Below are 26,865 nucleotides of genomic sequence, written 5' to 3'. Positions count from 1 at the left end.
TATTATATTGTATTGTGTTTTTATGGAAATAATGATTTTTTTGTTAACGAAATAATAATTTGGATTTCCGTCATAGGCCGCTATTGTCCGTCTTTATTTTCATTTCAAATGGACTTAATGCAATGGATGGAAAATCGCATCTATCGTAGCCAACGGGCACGATAGTAGTATTAATACGACTATTTAGAATGAAAAAAAAAAAAAGGTCCATTAGTATTTTTTTTTCGATATGAATGCGTTCTTTGATCGCGATCGTAAAATGCTAAATTAAATACTACGTACTATGTGAGATTTTTTTTCCTGCCAGATTAACGTAAATGAAAGACGTCCCGCGGATATATTATACAATTTAGAATTTCCAATACTCATTGTATGATCACAAGCGAAGTTATTAATTGACCGTTGACATTATTTACTGTTGCTAGCAATACGAGTTATATCCCAAAACTATCTGATTGTACAATAGCAAAATAAGAACAAAAGACCCATTATTTTGATAACGAAGCGCAACTCCGAAACCGTCGCGAGCTATTGTTATTAGCTAGTATGTGTTGAACATTCGTTTTTAGGCCTCACAAACATATTGGTAGCCTATGTATATGTAGCGATTACATTTTCTAGATACAACAATATTATATTACATTTTAGATGAATTTCCGGAAAACGCATCGATTTTTCGTGCAAAACAAAACCACACCTCTATAGGTTACCATGAGCTGTTTGTTTAATTTAACTGTATGATGATAATTTACATAACATTATTATTTCAACACAATAAAATGTGGATTTCAACACGGGTGATTTGTAATCTTCTAAACATATAATTTTCACTTGTTAAAAACAATGAATTGAAATTGAGTGTTACGAATATTATGTCGAATATTTGTTGTTGATAATAAACGACCATCGATGTATATTAATAAACGCATTTAACGTTTATAATAAAATTTATTATGTCGTATTAATTTTGTGCCTTTTAATTTCTGTTTTTATGCAATATTATATTATCATTTTAGTTCTTGTACCAGCTGAAGCTCGATGTACGTTCGAGTCTGGGTTCTGCGGATGGCGGAATACGTCAGGTGAAATGTCTCTAACGTGGAAACTATACAAAGGCGACCGACATAAATTCACCGGCCCGAAATGGGATAACACTTTCCGTAACCGAACTGGTAATATAACCTGCTTTGGACATCAAACAAAAACTAATTTTGATAATATTATTTTTTACGCTTTTATTTCGTGTGTTGTGAAATGTGTTTTTTTATGTATTTTGTGTTTTGTCTTATTTCATAGGTACCTACGCTTATGTAGATATGTCTGGATCTTCGTATCTTGGAGCGACAGCGCGTATGGACAGTATACATTTTCACCCACCACCGACGTATTGTTCAGATACCGAATCGAAATATTACAATTCTTGTTATGTGAGTATCTGTTGTATTCCAATATATGTATTATGGAAGTATAAAATTATTTTCTGTTCGGGTATCCATTGTGGGCTAAAATACTCAACATTTGCGATGGGATGCTGCAAAAATGGATATTAAAATTTCAACGTCAAAATTATAAAAAAAAAAAATATCGTAGTAAAAAATTATAAATTATTTGTGTGGTATAAATTTGTTTTTTTTTCGGTACCATTGAATTAAGAATATCTAAATTGAGGTCATTAGACACAACCATAATATTATATGCTTTTAACTTGATTTTTGTAGTACTCGTATTAAATTTTACTTATTAATAAGGTATTATTTTTATAATATTTTCTATATTGAGACCGATCTAGTTTAATAATATTAAACTTCAGTTTACTAGATATTTAAGCTGTATTTATTTTATATATATTTACGACTTGACAACTTCAATTGTATTCTATTCAAACGCTCAACTGCAAATATAATAACGTGAAGACGGTAAAATGAAAAATATAGTATCTACAGTCTAAAATATATAGAATGAGTATTAAACTTTTGAAAAAGAATGATCTAAACTAATAATATTGTCAACAAATTATGTCATGTAAATGTCATTCATCTTGACACAATTAATATTAGGTTAAGCGACATGACGTATCCGTTCTTTGTTTTCCACTAAATATCATATAATATGATGTTGATTAGGATTCATGTGGATAATTAATTTAAGTACATTTTCACAGATGTATATAATAGTAGTAAATTAAATGAAACACAAGTTGAAATAATGAAATTGTGTATTCCTAGGCTAGTGGTTTTGAAATTCAACTAATTCTCTTGTTATTTTTTACGTGTGATTGTTTTATTTTTAATATGCGAATAGTTATGATGCTATAAATTACGCGTATATTATATATATGTGAGAGGGAACTATTTGGTACATTGAGCTTATACCAAATTTACAAAATCAATTATCATTTATCTATTATAAATATTAACAACTCAAGAATATTGTTGATTAATCATAAAACCGTGGTTCTGATTATCTTACAATCACATGTTTTTTTTTTTTTAAAAACCTTGAGGTGTTTAAGTACTATTGCTTATTTTGAATCAAATCAATCTAAGTTTAAGTTTATTAATAAATTTAGAGAATCTGTGAGCACGTAACAGGTGGAGCGTTATACCAAATAAAACATATAGAAAAATTTGCATGTAAATATTGTGAATGTAATATTTGCTTTTAGAAATTTATATATTTATGTAAAGAATACCTTGTATAATTTTGTTGTATCCTATCGATTTTTTGCTGTGGATATCAACAGTGGCGTAGCTAAAATTTTTGAATGAGGAGGTTTAAAGTTTAAGTATGTACCAGAGATGGACAACTCAAAATTGTAGTGGGTCAGAACATAGAAAAAAAAAAAGGGTCATTCAAAATATGCATTTTAATTAGATTTATTTTGTTTATAATTTAAAAGTATTTGAACTTTATTAAATTAAACATAGTCTTCTTGTTTTGATCGCTAATTTATTGAATAATTAAAAATAATAAAATAATCAATAGAAGAAGGGAGGGGATTACAACACCAAAACCTACGCTATTACGCCATTGGATATAAATACTAATAAAACAGTATTTTTCATAATTATTATCAATGTTTTCATTGAATTAATTAATCAAATTTCAACATTATGATATAATAATAAATATACATTAATAAATAGCTAAAAAATAAGAACCTAAATTAAACAGTTTATAAAAAGTGGTTAAATAAAAAAGCCAAATGATTTAATGAAGAAAATTATACGACATAAATATAACAAGAATTTAGAATAAGTTGAATACTATAAAAGAGATAACCCAAATTAGACTAACAAGAATGTCTTATAAATCACAAATAACTTTCACGAAGTGAAAAAGTATATTTTTAGGTCAAAATAAGAATCTAATAATTGGTACTTAGTTATATGAACTATCAGAATTTTGAAGTATATTTTCATTTTTGCTTGTCTTAAATAAATCTAAAGTAAAAACGTAGTCATAATTGAAGTATTTTAAAACTTTTAATAATTCTTAAAGTTTATATTATCGAATTATAAACTCTTAATTTTTTTATTTCTGATTTACTATTACATATTATATTATTATTCCCACACGTTGTTTTTAAAATTTGTAAAAAACATTTAAACTAAATTTTATTTAACTAAAAATAAAAAAAATAATTATCGGTACCCACTATTCATTATTTTAATTTATACATTATGTATTTTTACTTATGACGTAGTGTTATGGTAATTAGATTACTTAAGAAGGAAATCTAATACACTTAAAAAAAAAAAAAAAAATTATTTTATGTTTATATTCAATTTAAACGGGAAACTAAAATAGTTTTATTGAATATTGTATTCTTAAAAAAAAATATACATTTAATAACATTTTAAAATAAATGAATAAATAAAAAAAAAAACTTAATTTAAAATTATTCTATTGTAATTTAATATTGAGTTCCACTACGTAATGTGTAACTTGTTATTTTTGTATTTTTTTTTTAATACATATAAAAAAAGGATACAATATCCTTGAAAAAATAGTAATACAATTACCAATACTAATTCAATGCCATAAAATACATATAAGTATTTTTATATGATATTTGTTTGTACGCAAGTTATTAAATTCTGATAACATTTTGTTTTTATTATGTCAAACTGTGTTTTTAAAATAATACAGCATGCAGATCTGAAAAAATTGTATTTAGTGTTACAAAAAGTTTAGGACAATGTTAATTAAAAGAAATCGCATTCCTTCATGTTAAAGCATCATTATACGTTGTGTAAATATTTAAATAACAGAAAACTTGGTATTTTTTTAATTTAAATAATGGCTCTTCAGATATATTCAAAAAGTTCTCAAGTATTTACTATAAACAACTTTTGTACGATATAAATTTATAATCCTTATATTTTTATATACATAATTTTGTATCGGAAAAATATCATTGATAGAGTTTTATAGGTTTTTTCGTATAATATTTATACACTACATAAAAATAAAACAAACAATGTTGAACAATGAATAAAAAAATGTACGCATTAATAAATAAAACTATAATATCGATTTAGAAGACTTAAATTTTAAATACTTAATACTGTATAACATTGAAAAAAATTAAAAATATGTGTTGTAACATTTAAAAATCATGGTTAAATATTTTTATGTTTATATATATATATATATTTGATCATTTACGAAAAACTTTCCTCACAATATTATAATTCATGTTTTAATTTTAATATTTGCCATTAGACAGTGTGATAATTAAACAAGTAAAATAACATTTAAATGCTTAAGTTTATTTTTTTTACTATAATAACTAGAAAAATGTATTAGAATAAAAAATGAATTTAAAATGTTTTTATTAAAATCATTATTAATTATGTTAAAGTTGAAGGTAGAAATATTAATAGGATCGATGGAGGTATTCAATAATAATTCATTAGTCGTGTGTATATTACAATTTAACATAATGATTTTATTGTTATTTTATGAATGAAGGAAGTAGTTCAAAATAACACAAGAGGTGTTTTAATTTAATCTAAATATAATGATTATGACGTTAAGAATGGCATGTTTACACGTATTATTTCGAGATGGAATTTCGAATTCTGCAGCGTGTTACCTGTAATCTCATAATATACGGTACCGATTTACATCGCTTTAACATTCTTCTTCTGTTTATAATGTATTTGTTATTTGTATATACCATTTTAATATGTGTATCAAATATTATAAGCTTAAGTGGTCCTTTTGCAAAGAAAAAATATTAAACAGTTTTTATCAAGCTTTTTCTCCTTTTGCGTTACGTGTTATATTAGTTACTAATTAAGTTTTATGCAAATGTAATAGTTGATGCTAATAAAGAATAATTGACAAAATAAATAATTTTATGTTTAGGCTCTATAGTTTAGACTTTGTATATGCTTAGTATATTGACACATACTACTCTGGTTAATGGAAATCTTAATGTGGAATGTATATTATGTTCTCTGCACAGTTTACTCGTATTATATAAATACGTATGTGACGGCAGGGAAAAACAATAGTTTAATATTGTGTTCTTGGTCATTGGATTATATTAAGCAATTATGTTTCTTAATTTTGGAATATAAAATAAAATAAATTATAATTTTACAATGTATTACATTCAAAATAATTATAATTAACCTATGGCAAAAGAAATTTAGATTAATTTTTCCAATCCCGGAGAAATATAAATAAATTTTCTATTTCCAGATTAGACTATAGGGGTTCAAATGGGTCGTCATAATATAATTTAACCTTTGAGTAGACCATTGTGAAGGTTGGGCGTTACCACATTTAATTTGAAAAACTTTAAGTGAATTATTTTAAAATTGTTCTTAGCAAAATTATTTTGGTGCATTCCATTTACATTTTGTTTTAATTATAAGGCTGCAAAAGTTTAAGCTTAAGTACAAAATATTAATTAAAAATGTCAAATAAATAAATATTTGTGTGTTCATTTTATAGTCAGAAAAGCATATAATTATATCATATTATTATAATAAGCGTACGTAAAGTTCATTGGTAGGGTATGTAAAATGCAATTCTGTGTCTTTTTCCTCGAAAATAAAAATAAATTCAAATTCAAAATATTAAAATGAGAAAATATGATCCGATTATTACTATATGGAATTATTATATTTAAATCGACGTTAGTGTCAGTAAAAAGTTATAGTTATTGTATACATTTTAGTTTCATAAGATGTATTGATTAAAATTATTAATTTTATGTATAAATACATACTTCAGTAGTTGCATAAAACTAAAAATATTTTAAAAAATACGAGGACAAAAATAAATAGTTATAAGTAATATTGTTAGATCAAAACATATTTAAAATATATTATTAATAAAATAAACATATATATATATTTTGTTTTTTTAATTTTATAAATTTTAAAGATATACATAACATTTAAAATTAACACTTCAAGATGTTAACAAGTCAGTTTATATATTTTTTATGATCTATACAATTTTTAAATTATAACTTTTTACAACAAATAGTTTAACTTTATTTAAGATAGACACTATTTGTACGACATTTATATATTATTATTTTGTTTGTATTTAGTAAATTTTTTTAGAACTTAAAAACCTTATACACAGATGCTTTTGGTAATCTATATTATATCAATTTTTTTATGAAATGAAATGATTTAGGTTATTTGGGGCATAGTATATGTGCTTCAAAAGTTTCTTTAGAACACTCTATCGTTTAGAAAGTAGTCCCATCTGGTCCTTTAGAGATGTTATTTTTAAAATATCACTTGTTTTATAAAATAGTAGGAAAAAAATTAAATTTAAGAAAAACTATTAAATGTTCATTAAACTGTACACTAATATATTAATTTATTGACATTTTGTGCTTTAATGTGTTTTATGGTGTTATACTCATATGTTTGTCTATATTATTCAACAATAACAGATTTTTTTTTTTGAAATTACTAGGAACTATAATATATCAATAGTATTAAAAACATTTCAATAATTTTTCAATATATTTTAGTTTTAACTATTTGAATTTATGGAAAATAAAATATAATTTAATTTCGATTAGATATATTTCAAACAATTATAATTGTTTTATTTGATGAAATGAGGTTCAATAAATCTACAAATGTAATATAATATTTTAAAAACCTATAAATAAAAGTTTTTTCTTTTTAATGATTAAAAAAAAAGCTACGTAACATTCGCTATTACTCAAATCTTGGTACAAGGTACAATCGGAATAATGCTATTATATTTATGTCAAAACAGTAACTATTCAGTTTAAGATATTAGAAAGAATTATTGGATGGCTCACCTAAATATTCCAGTTGCCCTTAGAAATATAATCAGTATGCAAAAGTCTTTCACGCTTTGATGTTTTAGCTACTATATTATTAACGCAATTGAATGAAAAATATAACGATAACTATATTTGCAATCAAACTGCATAGCATTTAAATATGATCGAAAATACAGAAGAATGAGATTTAATTTTCTGATATTCTCTTAAATGTCTGTCCATGTTATGTCATTCATTTTTTAGTACATAATTTATTATACATATATATTTATATATACCTATACTAAACACCATCATGAATAAATTGCATTTTGAAGTTAACAGTCTATTTAGACATTTAATATTTGGTAATTTCCTTTAAGCTCTTTTTTTTTTTGCTTATATTAATGATTACGAAATAGATTACAAATGTATTATCTATATGTTAAGGATATTATAGGTATAGTAAAATTGAAAATTATTTTAAATTAAAACAATTCATAAGCCTGCATTTGTGTTGAAGATAATATCAAAGGTTATTAAACAATATTAATATATATATATATATATAAACAAATAGGTATAAATTATTAAATAAAACTGCTGAAACTTTTCCAAAATGATTAAAATATATATATACATACATATTTAACTGTATTTTAATTAAAGTACATTCGATTTTAAAACTAAACACAAACACTATGAATATAAAATATAAAATATATTATTTCAAATATTGGAAAAATAATAAGATACCGTAATCCTCCAGAGGTCATTATCTCCAAAAATATAAAAAACAAATCTTGAACACATAACTTAAATGTTCAAATTTTTTATCATAATAATAAGAATTATTTTGTACACTTATTAATTTAAAATATAAATACCTATAATTTTTATCATATTATTGTTATAAATACGTCAAATATGAAATAAATTTAAATTTAAAATCGTTGTGAATTGTAATAAAAATAAATATAGCAAAATATAATTATTTTATGATAATTTTAAACGTCAAATAAAAACATAAAATACAAACTATCGTCAATTTTCCAATCTATTATAAAATATTATTAATATTAAGGGTGTTATAATTTTTTATTTTTTATACTTACATAGAGACAATTTTTTATGGAGTATTAATACATCATTAATTAATTCAAAATCTATTAACATTTTGAAAAAATATTTTTTACATAATTTATAGTGAAAGTAAGATAAAATAACAACATTAAATATATATATATATCAATGAATTGCAGAGGTACAGAAATACATCAAAAAATGTTAGTCTACTATTTCACAAAACCAAAACTTAAAATATTTATAACTCATAAACTACTCAATTGAATTTTGGTTTTTATGTATCGAATTATTTCGAAAATATTCTGCGTAAGAATAAACATTAGAATTGTATGTTATTGATCAAATATGGGAATAATTTTTTTTCTAATTTAAACAAAATAAAGATAATTATAATTATTCAGAAATAAACAATTTTATCAAGAATTTAATTTACAATGTATACAAAATGTATAAATATATATAAAAAAAGAATGGAAATTTGTATTTATGAAAATTTTAAGTTTTCTGCAAATTTTTATACAATTTTCAAGCTTTCAGTATTCAAAATAAAAATATTATAAATTATTTTTAACAACAAAAAATTTAGAAACGTTAGTGATTTTTACGAATATCCAAATTCTCATTTATACATTTAGTGAAATAAAAATACGTGAGTGAACAATAATATAGGTACTGTCCATCTATTAAAATATGGTAAACAACACATAGTGGCAGGGAGGTCAATGACTCATGTGAATGTACGAGAGAACACCGTGGTGAACGGATGTGACAGCTACTTAGATCTTTTTAGCATAAAGATGGTCCGACGACCCCTGCTACTATATTACACATGTAAACGGTGTGGTATAAATGTGTGTGTGTGTGTATGTAATGCGATATGATGGAATATGAGTGTGCATATGTGTTTGCAGGATCCGATATAATTTAAGGTCGTTTAGTGGTTTTATTTTTATTATTCCAAAGGGTGTGTAAGATTATTCTTCTATAGTATTATATTCTGTATAAAATATGAATGTATAAACGTTGTATGAATATATTTTAATATACTTTGAGATGTCTTTACGGCGTAGTTTTTGATATGCTATATTAATGTGATGTGTAGTCATATAATTATGATATAATTGGACTAATGTCGATTAACACACTCGCTTACTAAACAAATAAAATAATTGAAACCATTCAGCTACCTTTTTGGGTATTAGTCTGTTTAATTATTACTGTAGATATTATTTCTGATATAGCATAAATTCGATGCCTCTAAGAACTAAGCAAATGCTTAATTTATGTTGAGCTGGAATGCTTAGTAATAAAAATATTTAATGCTCAGAATATTAGCATACTCTTAACTCTACTACACTATACATCCAGGTACTTATTAAGGACCTCAATAGTTTCTAAATAATTAAATATTACTTATTAATAATGTATTTTAAGTTCTTGCTACTAAAATATATTTGAATCTACTATACCACACTTTAAAGTATCTACTGATTTATGGTAGTTAGTAACTAAATTACTAGATTAACTTAACTTAAAATACCACAGTGTTAATCTTATATTTAAACAATAATATACGTAGTGACTATGCTATAAAAAAAAAATTAAATAGAAAACTTAAATTATATTAAGCTCATATAGTCACTTAAATTTCAAAGCTTAATAACAAATAATGAAAGTTGTTAGTAGGTTTGATGAGAGAATAAAATAACAAATGACTTCTGTTTATAGTTTATAGTGCAAGATAGTTAATTCTATAAGCGTACCGAATATTCGAATAATCGTTAACCTGATGTTAACGTAAAATCATAATAGCAAGTATACTCGTTTGATTGTTATAAACGTATTGTAATGCATACTGACATGGGGATTATGTCTTGAGACTTTTATTAAGAGACACTGACGCAGAGTTATTTTCTTTTAAACCTTGTATTATTGTAGTATTATCCTTTCTACTTTAGATGTTTATCAGTTAAATGAAACATTAAGGAAATTTATGTATGATGGTGTAACATAAAAATTTCCAGTAACACGTGTGTTGTTTTGTTGAACGTTGGTACGTCTATAAATATTTAACTCAACTATCGCGTTTATTAATTAAATATAATTTGAAAATATTTAATATTACAAAAAAATTGTGCGTGTGTATTTTTATTATTTTTAAATAGCTATAAAAACAACCTAAGCATAACCATAGCTCTATTACGTTTTTAAGATTTTTAACACGTTCTCTGCGGCTTGATTTTCGTATACCCATTCCCCGGTGCTGTACGTGATTTTTTTTATGACGCCTATTGGCGTCATCAGCGTCACTGAATAATTTTTTAGCCAGACGCTGTTTGACGCCATTGGGCGTCAGTCATCGTATAAATATATAAATAAAAATAATTATCATTCAAATACTTTATTATTACAATATTAGTTATAAAACAATTGTGTACAACTTATCAAACATTTTAAAATCACATTTTTACTTTTAATAAAAAAACTTAAATATCATTGAAATTTTATACTTAATACTAACCTAATCTACTTATAAATTACTTGTACTAAATATTTATTCTTGAATGAAAATCATTGAAACATGTTCTGTATACATTTAAAAAATAAAAATAAAATACGAACATTTGAAACTTCTACAAATAGCTTTAAATTAGTCCAAATGTTTTGAAAAGATTGTTTATAAAATATTTTATTTAACTGTGGAATATTTTAAGATAATATGGTTAATTTTTTTTTTTGAATTTCTAATAATAGGAACTTATGATTAATCTTGAATTAAATATTTCATTTTTAGATATTAAAAGTAAAAATTTTATGAATTTTGATCTACAAAATACATTGCAAAATTTCGTAATTTATTGAAATTTATAAACATTTTAAATTTAAATAATTATGGTAACAATGTTAATGTCATATTTTTTAATGATGTTATCAACAACTTATGAGTAACATTTTATTAAAATGTTAAGTTCTTTTTACTTAAAAAGGATAATTGTTTTATATATACAATGTTTTTTTTTTTTTAATCAAAAACTAGTTTTACGTAAGAATTCTCGTTTTACTTGCATGCAAAATTTCTTTTATCTTTTAATAATGCAATTATTGCAATTTAATTTTTGTAATATATTAAAATATTTAAAAATTTTAACCTTTTTTTTTTCGTTTGTTTTTCCAAATGTGGTTTTTTTCTTTTTTCTTTTAATTTAAAAACTGTTAATTTTTTTTTTTAAATGTTGTAATAATCTTAATGAATACTGCTGTTATATTAAAAAATAACACGATGTTATAGTAAATTATTATATTCAGTTCACTAATTATTATATAATCAGAAAATTTTTAAGTACATTATTATGAAACAATAATGTATAAGTTATAAATTTCTATAATTTTCAAATTACCTTATTATTGTATCATAGTATCCATGTATTATATTTTCAAACTTATTATTATGGAATATTTTCTTTAATATGAAAATAAAATATTAATAATATTCAAAAATACACACCAATCATTATAAATACACTTGGTTACAAAAAAATTCTTAAACTTCATACAAATAATTCATGTATATACTAAAAAATATGGTATTAATATCTGACTTCAAAGGTATAAATGTTGTGTATATAAATCGCTTTCATATTTATCGAACGAAAATTTACTAATTTCTCACAAAATTCTATATTTCCTTATATAATTTGCACTCAAGTGAAAAATTAATTTGTGCTAAAAAAAAAAAAATATACCTAGGATACCGAAAAATAAAAAAATGTATAAAATTATAAATTTTTGAGCATAGATAATTTATAAAATAATAGTAATTAGAGCATATATACCATTAAAATGATAATTTAAACTTAAATTTAAAAAATTTAAATTATTTTCATAAACATTTTTTTTAAATGTTTTTTTGTAATCATTAGCATTTTAAATACATTTTTTAGTAATCTTGAAAAAATTCGTTCATGTTTTATGTTAGCAACAGCATCCAATCCGGCGTATAGGATAAATATAAAAAAAAAGTTTTTGTCCATTACACTGGCCAACCACCAAACGTGTCTATGCCAACGAGTGATTTAAAATAACAAATCGTGAGGCCATATTTTTATCTCAAAAATTGCTCCATGTGCGTGCTAATTAGGAAAACACGCTTTAACAAACATATACCTACACTATGTCCACTGACAGCAAGAATATACAAAGACTAACCAAGATTGAAAACGAAATGATGAAGAGTAGACAACCACCGTTGGCAGTGAAACTTTGTTTAGAAAACGAAGATCTGGATTTGGACTTTGAATCCTACAATAAGATGGTTGGATTGCAGTCGGTTCATTCATCATGCGCCGATGAAATTTTCATGAAAACGCAGATTGCGAAGTATGCTAAGCGGCTGATAGAAAAGCTAGAAAAGATCTTGGTAAATGTGTCAGACAATGGAGAGCACGCTGATACTGTCGTGCGGCTATCTAGAAAAACACAGAGATTACTCAAGGATTTGGATCAGGTGAGTGGACCTTGTGATTCTTCGACCGTACTGCTAAAAAAATATAACTGTCTTCGTATGGCTTACTACGATGTACGCGACAGTATAAAAGGGGTGAAGAAGCAGTTATGCAGTGAGGGCACGTCAGCGGTTGTTAGGCAGCCAGAGAACCGCAAAAACTGCAATAAAATCGAAAAATCAATAAAAATAGAAAACCAAGAGAAATTTGAAAATAAAGAAAAACGAGATATCTGTAAAAATAAAGTGCAAATCGAATACTTTAAGAAAATATGCCAAAACGGCGAAAAAATTGAAAGCCTCAGTAAACGCGAGCTCTGTGAATGTTGCAAAAACCGCAAGAAGCTCTGTGGTATGACGTGGGAACCAAAACCGCGTTCTAGTAAATCGAATTGTCGGAAGGAACCCTTTGAATGGAAAACGTTTCTCAAACACCAACTTTTTATTTATTTCCCGTGCCTGTGTTGTATTTTTGAGAAGTCTGACTGAACCATATGCAGTTGGATGGTGTTTATGTGCCGATGGGGTGATTTTATTTCAGCGATGGTCGTTGAAATGACTAGAAATTAACGAAAATAATGTGCTATTACATGATACCCTATGGTCACACACATACACATATTTTTAACATGTTAAAAAAAAAAATAATAAATGTGAATGTTTAATACGAACAATTATTTTTCATAAAATAATGTAAAATAATTGTATTTATTTTGTTTTTACATTAATTTCTATAATATTGTGACAATAAATAGGTTTTATAAATTCCTTTCATTTTTTTTTTTTTTTTTTATTGTAGAGTAAATGTAATATAACACACACAATTCAATAATTTAACAAAGTTTTTATTGTTTACAGAATCTTGAACAAAACTTTTCTTAGTAAATATAAAAAAATGAATGTCCAAACTTTTACATTTTTTCTACTTTTGACAAAAATATTAACATTACTATTAGTTTTATATCATTAACCACTCTCAGCAAGGATAATTTATTGTTCCGTAGCTTATATAGTCTGAAAGAAACGTTTGACTTATAGAATTCGGTTAAACGTGTTAACGTGACATTTATAAAATTATATCTAACATAATTGTTTTTTTTACATATTTTCCTAAACCCCCTAGAACGTATATAATAATTGTAATATACAGACACATAATACATATATAATATATATATACCAAAATATCTTTGCAATAACATACTGTAACATTGATTTTTCAGGATATATTCAGTTTTTTTTAATGTTTTCATAGAATTTAGTTGACAAAACATTCAAAAATTTGTATGCACTGAATTTTCTTTTCGATTCTATATTCGATAAAATCTATTAGAGTTGTTATTTTATTATGTAGTCACGATTCTGTCCAGACGTATTATTATTTACTTAAGTTATAAATAATATTTTTCAATTATTTAAGTCAAATTTGTGTAGTAGTATTTTAGATTCAATTTTATTATAGTGGAATATATATAAAAAAAAAAAAAAAACTATATAGGTTCTACTTATGAATTTAAAATGTATTTTATATTTACAATAGTTTATAAAATATTTTTTCAACTAAAAATATATTTCATAACTATCATGAATATAATTCGGTTAGATAATTATATCTTTGTTAATTAATGTTATTTTCTGTTAATATTCAATTAAAATTACAATTATATTACTTACTTAAGAAACTTTTAGGAAGATAAATTAATTTCTTAATATTTTCAAATGAAGTTTAAATGTCATGAAATTTAATTTTTAGTTTTTGTTATTTTTTTTTATTCAAAATATTTTGTATTCTACTTCTTAGTAAAATAACATACTAAGTTTTAGTTAATTATTACTTTTTTTTTTTTTTTAAACATAAGTACACGATTAAAGTATATCAATAAAGTAATCAAAATAATCTAAAACCATCAACGTAAATATATCTAAGTTTTGCTAACGAAATGTATATTTAATACCTAATAAACATAATATATAATTACGATGTAATACGTTTTAATAATAAAATTTTTTTTTAATATATATAATATTATGTCTGTAAAGTTATATTTATGAAATTATTTTTTTTTTCAGATATCGTTTTTTTACCACAAATATGGTTCACATAGTGGTACTTTAGGTCTCTATTTGGTCGAAGCCCACGGCGAGGTAGACCGCGTTAGACGATTATGGTGGAGTTTTGGGACTTATGGAAATACATGGCTTCGAACCGTTGTTTACTTAGTAAACATCACAACCAGGTATGTTAATTTACACTATGACAGATCACAATTATTAGTTTCTGGTAGAACAAAATTCAACTAGAATTCATCTCGTTATATTTGATTATTTTTGAATAACTATTATTTAACCTGTATTACTTGAGTTAAACGTATTTTTAAAATTTTAATTTAATGTTATGTGACAAAAAAAAAAAATGATCTAGGCTGATGGGTCACAACAATGACCTATTTAAAAACTAAGTTCATTTTTAACAATAATTAAGATATTTTAAAACAAAATAACGTTGATATAACAATATATTTTATGAGTACGTCTACTCATACGCACCAGATCACTTGATGTAATAAGTATATTTAATTATTATATACAGTCATACGTGTAAATACACGTTACAAAATAGTTAAATTTTAAAGATTGTATTCTTGTTCACAAAACTACAATACTCCAATAATTTGTTTTCTACTAAAAACAACCGAAAATTTCTACGTGAAATCATAAAGGTTTTGGTTATTCATATTTTATAGGTACAAATATTTATATTTAGTTATTATTATTATATTTATACTTTATACTTATGATTAAATAAAAATAAACGTTGAAGGTTGAATCACAAATACTCGTCATTGATGAAATGCATTGCATAGTGTGTATAAACGATTAAAATACTATATTTTTTAAATAAATTGCAGCTTATATGTATTTCCAATGGTTGTCACTAAATTTTGTATTATTAAAAAAAAAAAAAAAAAGCCATTATATTTGAATACTGTAATTGTACTGCATAATACTATTCACATAACTTATTAACGTTGGTCAATAAAAAAGAAGTAGCATGATATGCTATTCAATGTTAGAAAATACATTTATTATGTTTTTTTTTTTTGAAATTGTTGTGCATAATAATGGAATTTTTTAGGTGAAAAAGTTTAGAAAACAAATCATAATAATAAATAAACCATTTAAATTAAAAATATGGTAAACATTTTAAAATAATTCTCATGTTATTTATTTAGCATTTATTTATCGATGATATTATTATACAATATTTTATCGTTGCACAGACTCAAATTCTAAAACATGTTAATCTTTTTTATACTACATATTAAACGATTATTTTATTATCATATAATATAATTTTTCCATCGCACCATAAAAATAATAATAAATTCTCTACTATAGGAGACTTTCTATGAACGATAACAGTAAGTTACTCGTATAATAAATTTAAAAAATAATGGTTATACGGCGTTATGCATAGGCTATTTAGGTACATGTCTGTCACGCGTCTGTTAACCATGTAGTACAGACTTAGCAAATAATGTATATTTGACTTGTCAAATCAGACATCTGTTATGGTACTTTGATTAATTAATAATTATACCAGGAACTGTAGAGTATTTACTTATGGTAATACTCACCAAAGATGGTTTTTATAATTTTACTTAACAATAGAATATTTTGAACTCATAATAAGAAAATAGTTTTTACGTTAGTTTCTCCCAATACTTAAATATCTGTCTGGTAAATACATGTTGCTTAGCTATAATACACTCGATAAACCAATAATATTTCGATTAAATAATTTTTTTCAACATTATAAATATTAAATACCTATAAGTTATAAGGTTAAGAAGTTAATTAATTAATTTTAAAATTGAATTTCACGAAAATAACAAAAAAAAAAAAAATACATTTTTACGTCTCATATTATATATATATATTAACAAATGACATTAATTATATTAAATAAAATTTAGGTAAAATATCATAAAAAAAAAAAAAAATACATATTTATTTAATCAATGATGCAAACTATGTTTTATTGTTATAGGTATATATGTAATATGTTTTATAATGATAACAATATTTAGATTAATTTCATAAATATTAAAACCGTATTCCATCATGTTTATGATATAATTTATGAAATAAAGATTAAATTTTTTTATTAAAAAAAGTATATTTTATATAGTGTGTTTGGTCGACATCATCTACTCGCTAAGTTTTTTTGTATTCATTACAAGTATTATATATCTTCAGCAAAAATAATAATCTTTAAAACAAACAAACTTACTGTTTAACGTTCAAGCAATAAGTTAAATTGGTATTGGGAATTCTTTTATTTGCAGATTATTTGTTCATGCCGTCAAACAGACTTTGCGACTACAATGGCAATGTTTAATGTTCCATTATATTAAAAAAAAAGATCTCTTAAAGCTAGTGCTTGAAAAAAAAAAAAAAAAACTATTTAAAAAATATGTGTTAGTTTAGAATTACTACAGCTTATATACTTATATTGGCCAGGTCAATGCCATAGTTTTCTTAGATTGTTAGAATAATTTTTAACTTAAACATTTTATTTTCTTTTTTTCTTTTGTATAGTATGTAGTTTTTATATCTATATTATGCAATTTTAACAAAACGTAATATTACAGTACTATCATATCATATTATATACTCATACAATTTCACTGATAAAATTTATTCTTTATCTAAAGTATAGTATAATCATTTAATAGATAAAAATAAATTTTAGAGCATTGTGAAAAATTTAGTGATCTTAAATTTTATTTATTTCAAAAATATCTACTTTATCTTTAATCTATTTAGTTATGGATATATTATTATACATCAATGTATTAATTTATATAATTAGGTATTATTTAACTTTTAAAAGTGAACATTTCAGAAGAAGCATCTTTTATTAGGAAAATCACCTTGATAATATTATTAAAGACACATATATTAATTAATAATTATTGTTTTATTTTAAAATAAAAGCTTACGATTTAAACATATAAAATGATCACTAAGCAGATAATTTGCATAAATTATTGACAATATTGCAGCAATGAGTGATTCTAAATTCTAAGTAAGGTTATTTAAAATAATGTGTTTCAATCAATATCTAAAACTGGAATTTATGAAGTATGAGACTAAAATATTTTTATCGAACAATATATATTATCTAAGAGTAATGCAATTACAGTTAGGAAAAATTTTTTTGAGAGGATTAATAGATTATATATATATATATATATATGTATATACTATATATACACTGTCAAGTATAACACCTTGTCTGTTATCGAAAATGTACCACTATAACGTCACCCATTTAAAAGAGGAAAGGAAGGGTGCTTGCAAATATTTTCATATTATGGTCGCCTTATACGAATTTACATTCTCTAGTAATACCATAAAATATAAAGTTTAATAATATAGGTATTAGGTACACATCATATTTTAAAATAAAAAAAAACTTCATTATTCAAGTATCTTGTTATTGTCTTATTTTTTTTTTTTTTTATTTGCTGAGTTTTAAACATTTTTAAAATGCTCTGTATATATTATGCTATTGGGGATTGAATATCAGAAATTCGATGAGAAAAATACTCCTGACCATTAACCTAGTACACAAGCATTATTTATTTTTAAATCAAATAAATTGAACTTCTAACAACTTCCAAAAATTCTTCTTATATAAATCTATGTACACACACTCACACACAATGATACACTTTTCAATCCTTCAAACGTCCATACGTCCAACTATTGCATTGGAGTATACAATTTTTTATTTGAAGAGTTTTCCTTTAACGAATGGTAATTTAATTTTATTGTCATTCAGTTAATAATGTTGATAAAATATAAATAAACGATCACGTATTGTTTTGAGATTGTTTATGTAATCGTGATACGCAAATATCTTTTGGGCTTCTCAAATATGATTGGCATGTTAAAAAGCAGCAGACATTCGATTCCTATAATATTCATTTTGTTTTCAGCCAACGCAATCGTTGTTAATTCGTTTCTGGTTTAATATAGATATAGGCAAATATAGGCAATTTAGTCTTGTCATATTCAGATATTTTAATACGTCATTTTTTTTATATAACGCTAATGGTACATTTTTTATTCATGCATATAATGAGTATATTTTATGCCTGTAGAAAGCCAAAATTCCTTGTAATCATAACAAAAAACCAAATAACGTGCATAACGTATGATATCATATTAATGTTTAAGTTCTGCATTTTGTATAGTACTTTTGTGTAGGTATAACTTGTCTACTGATTCATCAGTGGTAATCGTGGCTTACGTTTACAAAAAGTTAAAACATGTATTGTATTATACAAATTTACAGTAAGCTTCTCTGTTCTCTGTACGTGCGCCGGTTCATAAAATATTATAATAATAAGAGCACACAATGGGGACTGCATGCACAAAAGAAGTAAAAGTTTATTTGACTACTGACCCTTTGAAGATGTCCGATAAATATTTTACCACCATGTATGACTTAGACCATTATATATGATTTAAAATTTAAGTAGGTACACATAACGTGACTTAAGAATAATAAAAGAAAGGCTGTAGTTTTTTTTTTTTTTTTTTTGTTATTTATATTTAGTATAATTCAGCATAATTACAATAATAAAAATAATAATATCAAGAGCTGATATGTATACCAACCGAGCTAAATTCGTATCTGGTATACGGAGTGCCTTTAAATAAATACAATATTAATTTATGCAGTTAAAAAAGTTCACTTAATTATTAACTAGAATATTTATGTAATTAATACAGTTAATACAAATATAGATAACAATGTTTTAAATATTTGATTTAAAATATCTAATGACATCAGAAAAAAAATGTAAAATGCTGAAATGTATCAATGTATTTCGGTATAATTTGAAATAGAGAATACATATTATGACAAATATTAACATATATCATACATCTTAAGAGTAAACAATATACAAATACAATAATCAGATCCGTTATAATAAATCAATTTATTCAACATTTTACTATGTAAATTCGCTTTTTATTATCTGAATTTATATCGTTTTTTCAATGTAATAATATTGAACCTTAGGAAATATCTTATTACCGACTATTCATGACACTAATTATCAATGCTTATGAAGATTATGAAATTGTATGTACACGTTTATTTCTTTTTTATGTTAGAAGTGATTTTAGCTAGATATTATTATCATCATCTCGACGATAATGGACATTTTGTGAAATTCCCAAATGGTCATTCATCTGAGAGCTAGCAAACGAGTCGCTCATAGGTGATATAATGGTATAATACATATATTTTATAGCTAATAAAAAGTATGAACTTAAAAATAATATTATTTTAATAAACGCAATAGTACAATATCAAATATGAACACTAATTTTTCCTAAAATGTTTATCACAATACTCGTTGCTTTAATACGTATATTAAAATTTACAAAATAGTTGTTTTAACTCTATTTTTGGATTTTATAATGTACTTTTGAGCTCTACTTAAACAGATCGATTGTAGCACTTGAAGGAAGGATCGATCTGTGGTTTATGTAACACAGGCGGGTCTTTAAATACTCCTCACATTACTAGTGAGCATAAATGGAATGTTTTATTAATTACTAATAAATTATTCCAATCAAGTATAATATTTCGATTACTAGTGGACTATTTGTGAGTTAGTTTTTGAGCAATTATATAGGTTCATTCAAAAATGTATAGTAAATGTATTGATTTATGTGTTTTGTTTTAAACTTACATGGTTTTATTTAAAAATGTAAATTTTATTTTCTTTAATATTCATGTAGGAACTGTATAAATTTATTTTTAAATAAAATCCATAAATGCATTTTGAATTGAAAACATATTTGTGAATAATAATGTATTAGATACTTTATTGTTTATACTTCTGCTACATGTTGTATCTCTTAAATCTTAAAAAAACAACAATAATTCAAATGTGTATGATATTATAAGCGAACATTTATGTATTGCATATAAAATGTTTTAATCAAATATAGAATACTGAATTGAATGTTTCAAAAATACAACATTGAATACTGTAATTTAATTTAATATAATTTACATTACAATAGGCATGAATTCTTAAAGTTTGTTAAAAAATAGTAAAAATTGTATGAAAAAAAAAATATATATAAATAAAAATTTGCAACCGTTCGAAAAAAAAAAATGTTAGTTAAGTTTCAAAACATTTCACCACCAGTTTACGATTTTTATGCATGTAAACGTGTTTTTCAATTTTCCTTATTCATAAATGCTCCAATATGGAAACTTACCAAAAATATTTTTGGAAATACATTTTCAAATTAACAATTTAAATCAAAAAGTGTAACAAAATGAACTTATATCTGATTTTATAAACTAATCTACTATGGCACCGTTTCTCAAACTGTGGGTCGCGATTTACTGGTGAGTCGTCAGTTAATTTTTGGTGGGTCGCGAGCAACTTTTGAATTATACAAATTTCAAGAAATGTATGTTAAATTAATATTAAATTTATTATTATGGTATATTGTTATTATTAAATGTACATTTGTAAAAATATAATGATTATAAAAATAATAATTTAAACCTAATAAAGGTACCTAATAAACAAATTTTGTTAAAAAAAAATTAAAATTATATTATATTATTTTTATTATTTTTTTTTTTTTTTATTTATTTAACTACTTACTTTTTAAAAAGTGAAACCATGTGGGTCATAAAAGATTTTTCGGAGAAAATTTGGGTCGTGGTACTAAAAAAATTGAGAACCACTGTATTATGGAATAACTTTATTTATAACCTTATTTTTTTAAATATTTGGTCTATGATATAGTTATTGTTAATTATAGTATATAGTATGAGAATAATATATATAAATATATATGTAATATTGATAAGGAAAAAGTTAAAACGTAGTCAAATTTATATGCCATTTGTGTTACAGATTATTCAGTATCTAAAATATACGTAGGTATAAATGAAATTTCTTCTTTTAAAAAAAAATGTTTGTGTTTTATTGTGAAATATTTTTTAATTTTGGTAACAAAATAAAGTGAATATAATAGCATATATTACTTATATCTAATGGGCAATAAAGTCAATGAGTCTTGATATTAATTTTATTATTTATATGGTTTTATGGTAACAATGTATTCAACTTAATTTTTTTATTTAAATAAATTAATTAACTACCTTATAACAAAGATTTAAAGAATGAAAAAAGGTTCTGCTGGTAGAATAGAGTGATTAAATAATTATGTTCTTCAATGAAGAATATTATAATTAAATTGGTATTTTTATATTTTTCTAAATACTGTATAAATTACAAAAAAAAACAAAAAACAGATAACCTCATAAACTAAGTGTTTTGTATTTTTTAGCTATTATTTACAATTTGAAGCTCGGAAACTACTGTCAGTTAAAGGAGACGTGGCGATTGATGACATAGCTATGAGCCCAAAATGTTTCGGCTTAGGTAAGCACAAAAAAAAAAAAAATTAAAAATTTTATTTTTATATTTATATTTTTTCTTATTTCTGTGCAAAATTATTTTGTTCTGGTTATTATATTATTTTAATTATATAGTGTATATATTGATGAATATAAATTATTTATTAACCATCAATATTTTAGTTTAACATAAACTACTGTATATAAATAATTTGTAATGCTCATCTAAATATCAATTACAATTAATATTATTTTCTTCTGTTATGATATTCTCACATGTGTATTATTAATAGGACTTTAAAAAAAATATATTCTTTCAACGGTTTAAAATAATTAAATCAAAAAGAAAATATTTTTATTTTTAAATTATTATTTAAAGTCTTCCTAGTATGGCTTAAAAAAATTTAAACCGAGTAATGTAATTTATAAGATTGGATAAATTTGAATAAATAAAAATAATTTTAACGTGATTAAAACACTTTTCAGCATCCCATTTTTTCTCTACTATTTGATGTTTAATTAATAGAGATATATTTTTCAGATTAAGATTATTTAACATTTTGTAAGATTAAATTTTTCCATATCATTTTCAGATGTACCAGAGGACGTACTCAAGGGATACAAATATGAAGCGGCTGGAACAATAAATAATACTGGTTCGTGGTTAAAGTTTTTAATATTTTAGTATGAATAAGTTAAGAAAAACTACAAAATAGTTTTCGTTTTTTAACAATTATGAAAACATTTTTCAATATTTTAACTTAAAATGTATATAAAAACATTTTTAATATTTTTATACATTTAAGAATAACTTTCGCGGAATATCGTATTAAATTTTCAAGAATTTTGAAAAAGCAAATAATTTTTTATTGGCATATTTTATCATTATTATTGTTATTCAGCAAAAACTGAAAATATCGTAAACATTTCATATGAGTCTATATTTTTCTCAAAATGACTTAAACATTTTTCATTTTTTATCATATAATAATAATATATACAAATATTTTGTAAACAGTTTTAGTATCAACAGTTATTCGTTTTTGAATTACAACAAAAACAAAAATCGTTTGATGAAAAATTATTATTTTATGGCTTATCATATCAATTGTCTTAGAAACGTTATATTCAAACAGATTTTAATAAAATTTAATTGACTTCATGGTAAAAATTTATTTTCTATAGATTGAAAATTTTAGCTATCAATAGAAAATTGTTTTTGTATTTTTAATTTCAAAATAACGTGTATTTTCAAGATTTTCACACATTTTATAATAATTCTAAATTTAAATGTTTTAAAAAAAATTTTCTGGTAATAAATTATCGATAACTTTTTAGTGGAAAATTAATTACTTATTAAAAACCTTTAATTAAATTTTTAAGCATTTTTATCCAATCATAATTTTTTTTATTGACATTTATATAAAAAAAAACAATTGCAATTATTTATAAATAACTCAAAAAAGTCAATTCAAAAATTATACAATACACAGAAAAATAATAATACAAATATTTCAAGAAAGTTTTAAATTTCTGCAATTTTTAGTTTTAGAATTACAAAGAAATAAAAGGTAAAACTAAATTAAAATATGATTTAGTCTAAATATTTGTCCTTGATTTTATTTTTTTTCCTCAATTATAAAAAAATAAAACTAGAAATTTTTAATTTTGACTTCTTTGAAATAAAAACTATATCTGATTTTTTTTCTAAAACCATTTTATAAGTTGGAAATTTATGCATTTTATCAATAACTTATTGTGTATTCATACAAAAATAAATAATTCGCCTCATTCTAAAATCAATAAATTCTGAGCGAAGCAATGAATCTAAAAATCAATTAATTCATATGGTAATTTATAGTTTTATTATGAGTACGTATGTTATTCAGTATTCACATATTTGACATTTACACACATTAAAATTTGTAATTAATGACTTTTATTCGAACATATTTTTTAATAATGATTTATACAGATTACTAACTTATATGAAAAAAATACAATCGGTTACCAGAAGTTCTAAGAGTACTGTTAATTTTACCAATCAAATTGTAATAAAATATCAACTAATTACTACTATAATTATTAAAACATTGGTTTATTTGAAATTACCACAATAATAATATATTATGCAATGTATTATTATTTACATCTAAGTAATTTAAGATAAAGTGTAAACACGTGGTAATTCGTTATAGCAAATTACCATAGTTGCCAAGGTTTTACTTTATAATAATAAAAAAAAAAAATAATAATAATAATATGTAATTTAAACGAAAAATCAGTTAATGTTTATTTTAAGAATAATTAATACAACACTAATTACTAATATTGTAGTAATAATATCATATGAACTTTTATTGTTTCAGCAACACTTATGAAGATTCCCATAAATCCGGACTTCCGAAACAAAATTGGTACGTGAGATTCTGTCATTATAGTTTCTGTTAAATTATAAACGTTAGATTTAAAGTTACGAAACCTGTCGCCACATCGTTACTCAACACGAAAACACAATTCAAATCTTTCTTGCATACGTACACATGTTTATAGTTACTATCTTATAAGCGCCTGTTATTAATATCGTTATTCAAAAAAATGCATTTATTAATTTCAATCATTTATCATGTGATTTTTTCGATCATTTATCTTTCAGTGATGCACAATTTATTATTACTACGATACACTTACGCGCGTTTCTTGCTATTTAAAAATAATTGTAGTTATCTTTAATTTTTTTTTTTTTAAGGAAATTATGATTATGTTGAAAAATGATCATAACAAGGTTCAAGTATACGGTTTTAGGATAAAATGAAGATAATAATTACCCTTAACTAGGACACAAGCAAAACAACAAGATTGTGAACAATCTATACATATATATATATTATTATTATATATATAAAGGGAATTTTACGGTGCATTATCAATTATTTTCTCATTAATATTATGTATAAATTATTATATTCTGATTTTCGAACATTTTTGTATACATTATTTAGTACAGTTTTGCGTTTTATAAATAATTTTAGGAGTAACAAAATTATGATGACTAAACTTATTTTTTGCTTTAAACTGTATAGCAGATGATTATTTTGATTATTTCGATTAAACTTAATTTAATTTTAACGAGCACCAAATTTCTTAGTTATTAATATGTGAAAAGTAAGAAGAATAGTCATTAAAAATAGTTTTGCATAAAATATAAGATGTATGCAGTACTTATATTAGTTGATTGTCTACTTATTATACTTACACAAATTATAAAATGTTAATTAATTTAAATTAATAACTATAATTTTCCAAGTCTACTATTAATTATCACGGACTTATGTATTCAAAGATATAATTTGCTTAACAATGTATTGTTAAAAAAATAGGTTGTCATTATAAAAAAAAAAAAATTATTTTAGTTTTGCCGTATAATTTATACTTCTACTCAACTTAAATAGTGTAAACAATCTATATACTTAAAAATACGGTACTTTGGTAAACTTAAAAGTCTAAAGTAAAAATTGGAATTCGAATAGATTTATTATTAAAGGAAAAATGTAGAGTTAACATGCTTGGTAGTTTAGTCTATGACGTATAGATTAATATATTTATATATTCAATATACCTAGTCATAATTCATAATTAATGTATTTCACTGTAAATGCACTCGTAATTTATAAAAATCATTACTGACTGAAAATTATGTTTGCATTTTTAACTGAATATTGTACTTTAACACCAATTCGAAGATCTAAAAAATTTAAATTCCAAATCAATAATTTTGTTTGTCAATCTATATAAAACCACTAAATTTTATCTATAAATCTGATGGGTAAACAAGAGCTATGGATGAAAATTTCGTGTTAGTTTTTACCAATTGTGATAAAATTCAATTTGGAAAAAATATATGCTTTAATGTTCTAAAAAATTTCATGTAATTACATTTAAATTATTATAACATTACCACATTAAATTACACACAACTTTTTGACTATTCCTTTGACTCAATTGGCATTTGCACAATTAAAACCAACATCGTTACAAAAATAAATAAATAAAACTATGCAATGTATAAAAATATATGCTCTGTGAAATCTAAAATGGTAAATATATATTGCTTATTGTTTAGTTTGGTTATCTACGGCTATGATATTTATTTGAAATTTGGGAGAATTTAGTGTAGAAGTACTTTTATACACAGTAATTTTTCAATAAGAAACGAATGTTGATTCATACGAAATAGTTACAAATGGGTTACAAAAAATTGAGATGGGTTTAGAGTCGATTAAAAATAATTGAGGGCCAACTTCATACAAGTGTTATTGATTGATGGCATTATATTATAAATTATAATGGTCTCATCGTCTGCGTTATTTATAAATCGATTCAACATATTGTTTTGACGTGTCTTATCAACTCTTAAATAATATTTAAAACGGATAGAAAACTATTAAGTGAAAAATAAAAATAAAAAGTATACGTGGGTTTAGGGGTTTATTATCGTTTAAGTGAATAAATATAAATAGATTA

At 23.3% G+C, this 26,865-nt stretch overlaps 1 protein-coding gene across 2 annotated transcripts in view; it reads left to right on the top strand.

The window, feature by feature from the left end:
* LOC112592460 (ALK tyrosine kinase receptor-like) overlaps nt 1-26,865 on the top strand; it is a 336,409-nt gene that overhangs the window by 276,978 nt on the left and 32,566 nt on the right. For both annotated transcript variants that reach the window (XM_025336511.1, XM_025336510.1), the window contains exons 6-11: nt 1,017-1,172; nt 1,297-1,427; nt 14,934-15,100; nt 22,272-22,366; nt 22,935-22,997; nt 24,711-24,758. In XM_025336511.1, the coding sequence (XP_025192296.1) occupies nt 1,017-1,172; nt 1,297-1,427; nt 14,934-15,100; nt 22,272-22,366; nt 22,935-22,997; nt 24,711-24,758 (660 nt within the window). The remainder of the gene's footprint in view (nt 1-1,016; nt 1,173-1,296; nt 1,428-14,933; nt 15,101-22,271; nt 22,367-22,934; nt 22,998-24,710; nt 24,759-26,865) is intronic.

This window comes from Melanaphis sacchari, unplaced genomic scaffold, assembly GCF_002803265.2.
Source record: "Melanaphis sacchari strain LSU unplaced genomic scaffold, SCAv2.0 Contig177_pilon_pilon, whole genome shotgun sequence".
NCBI classification, from domain to species: Eukaryota; Metazoa; Arthropoda; class Insecta; order Hemiptera; family Aphididae; genus Melanaphis; species Melanaphis sacchari.
The sequence above is the reverse complement of the archived record's forward strand: the minus strand, read 5'-3'. Positions and strand labels throughout refer to the sequence as shown.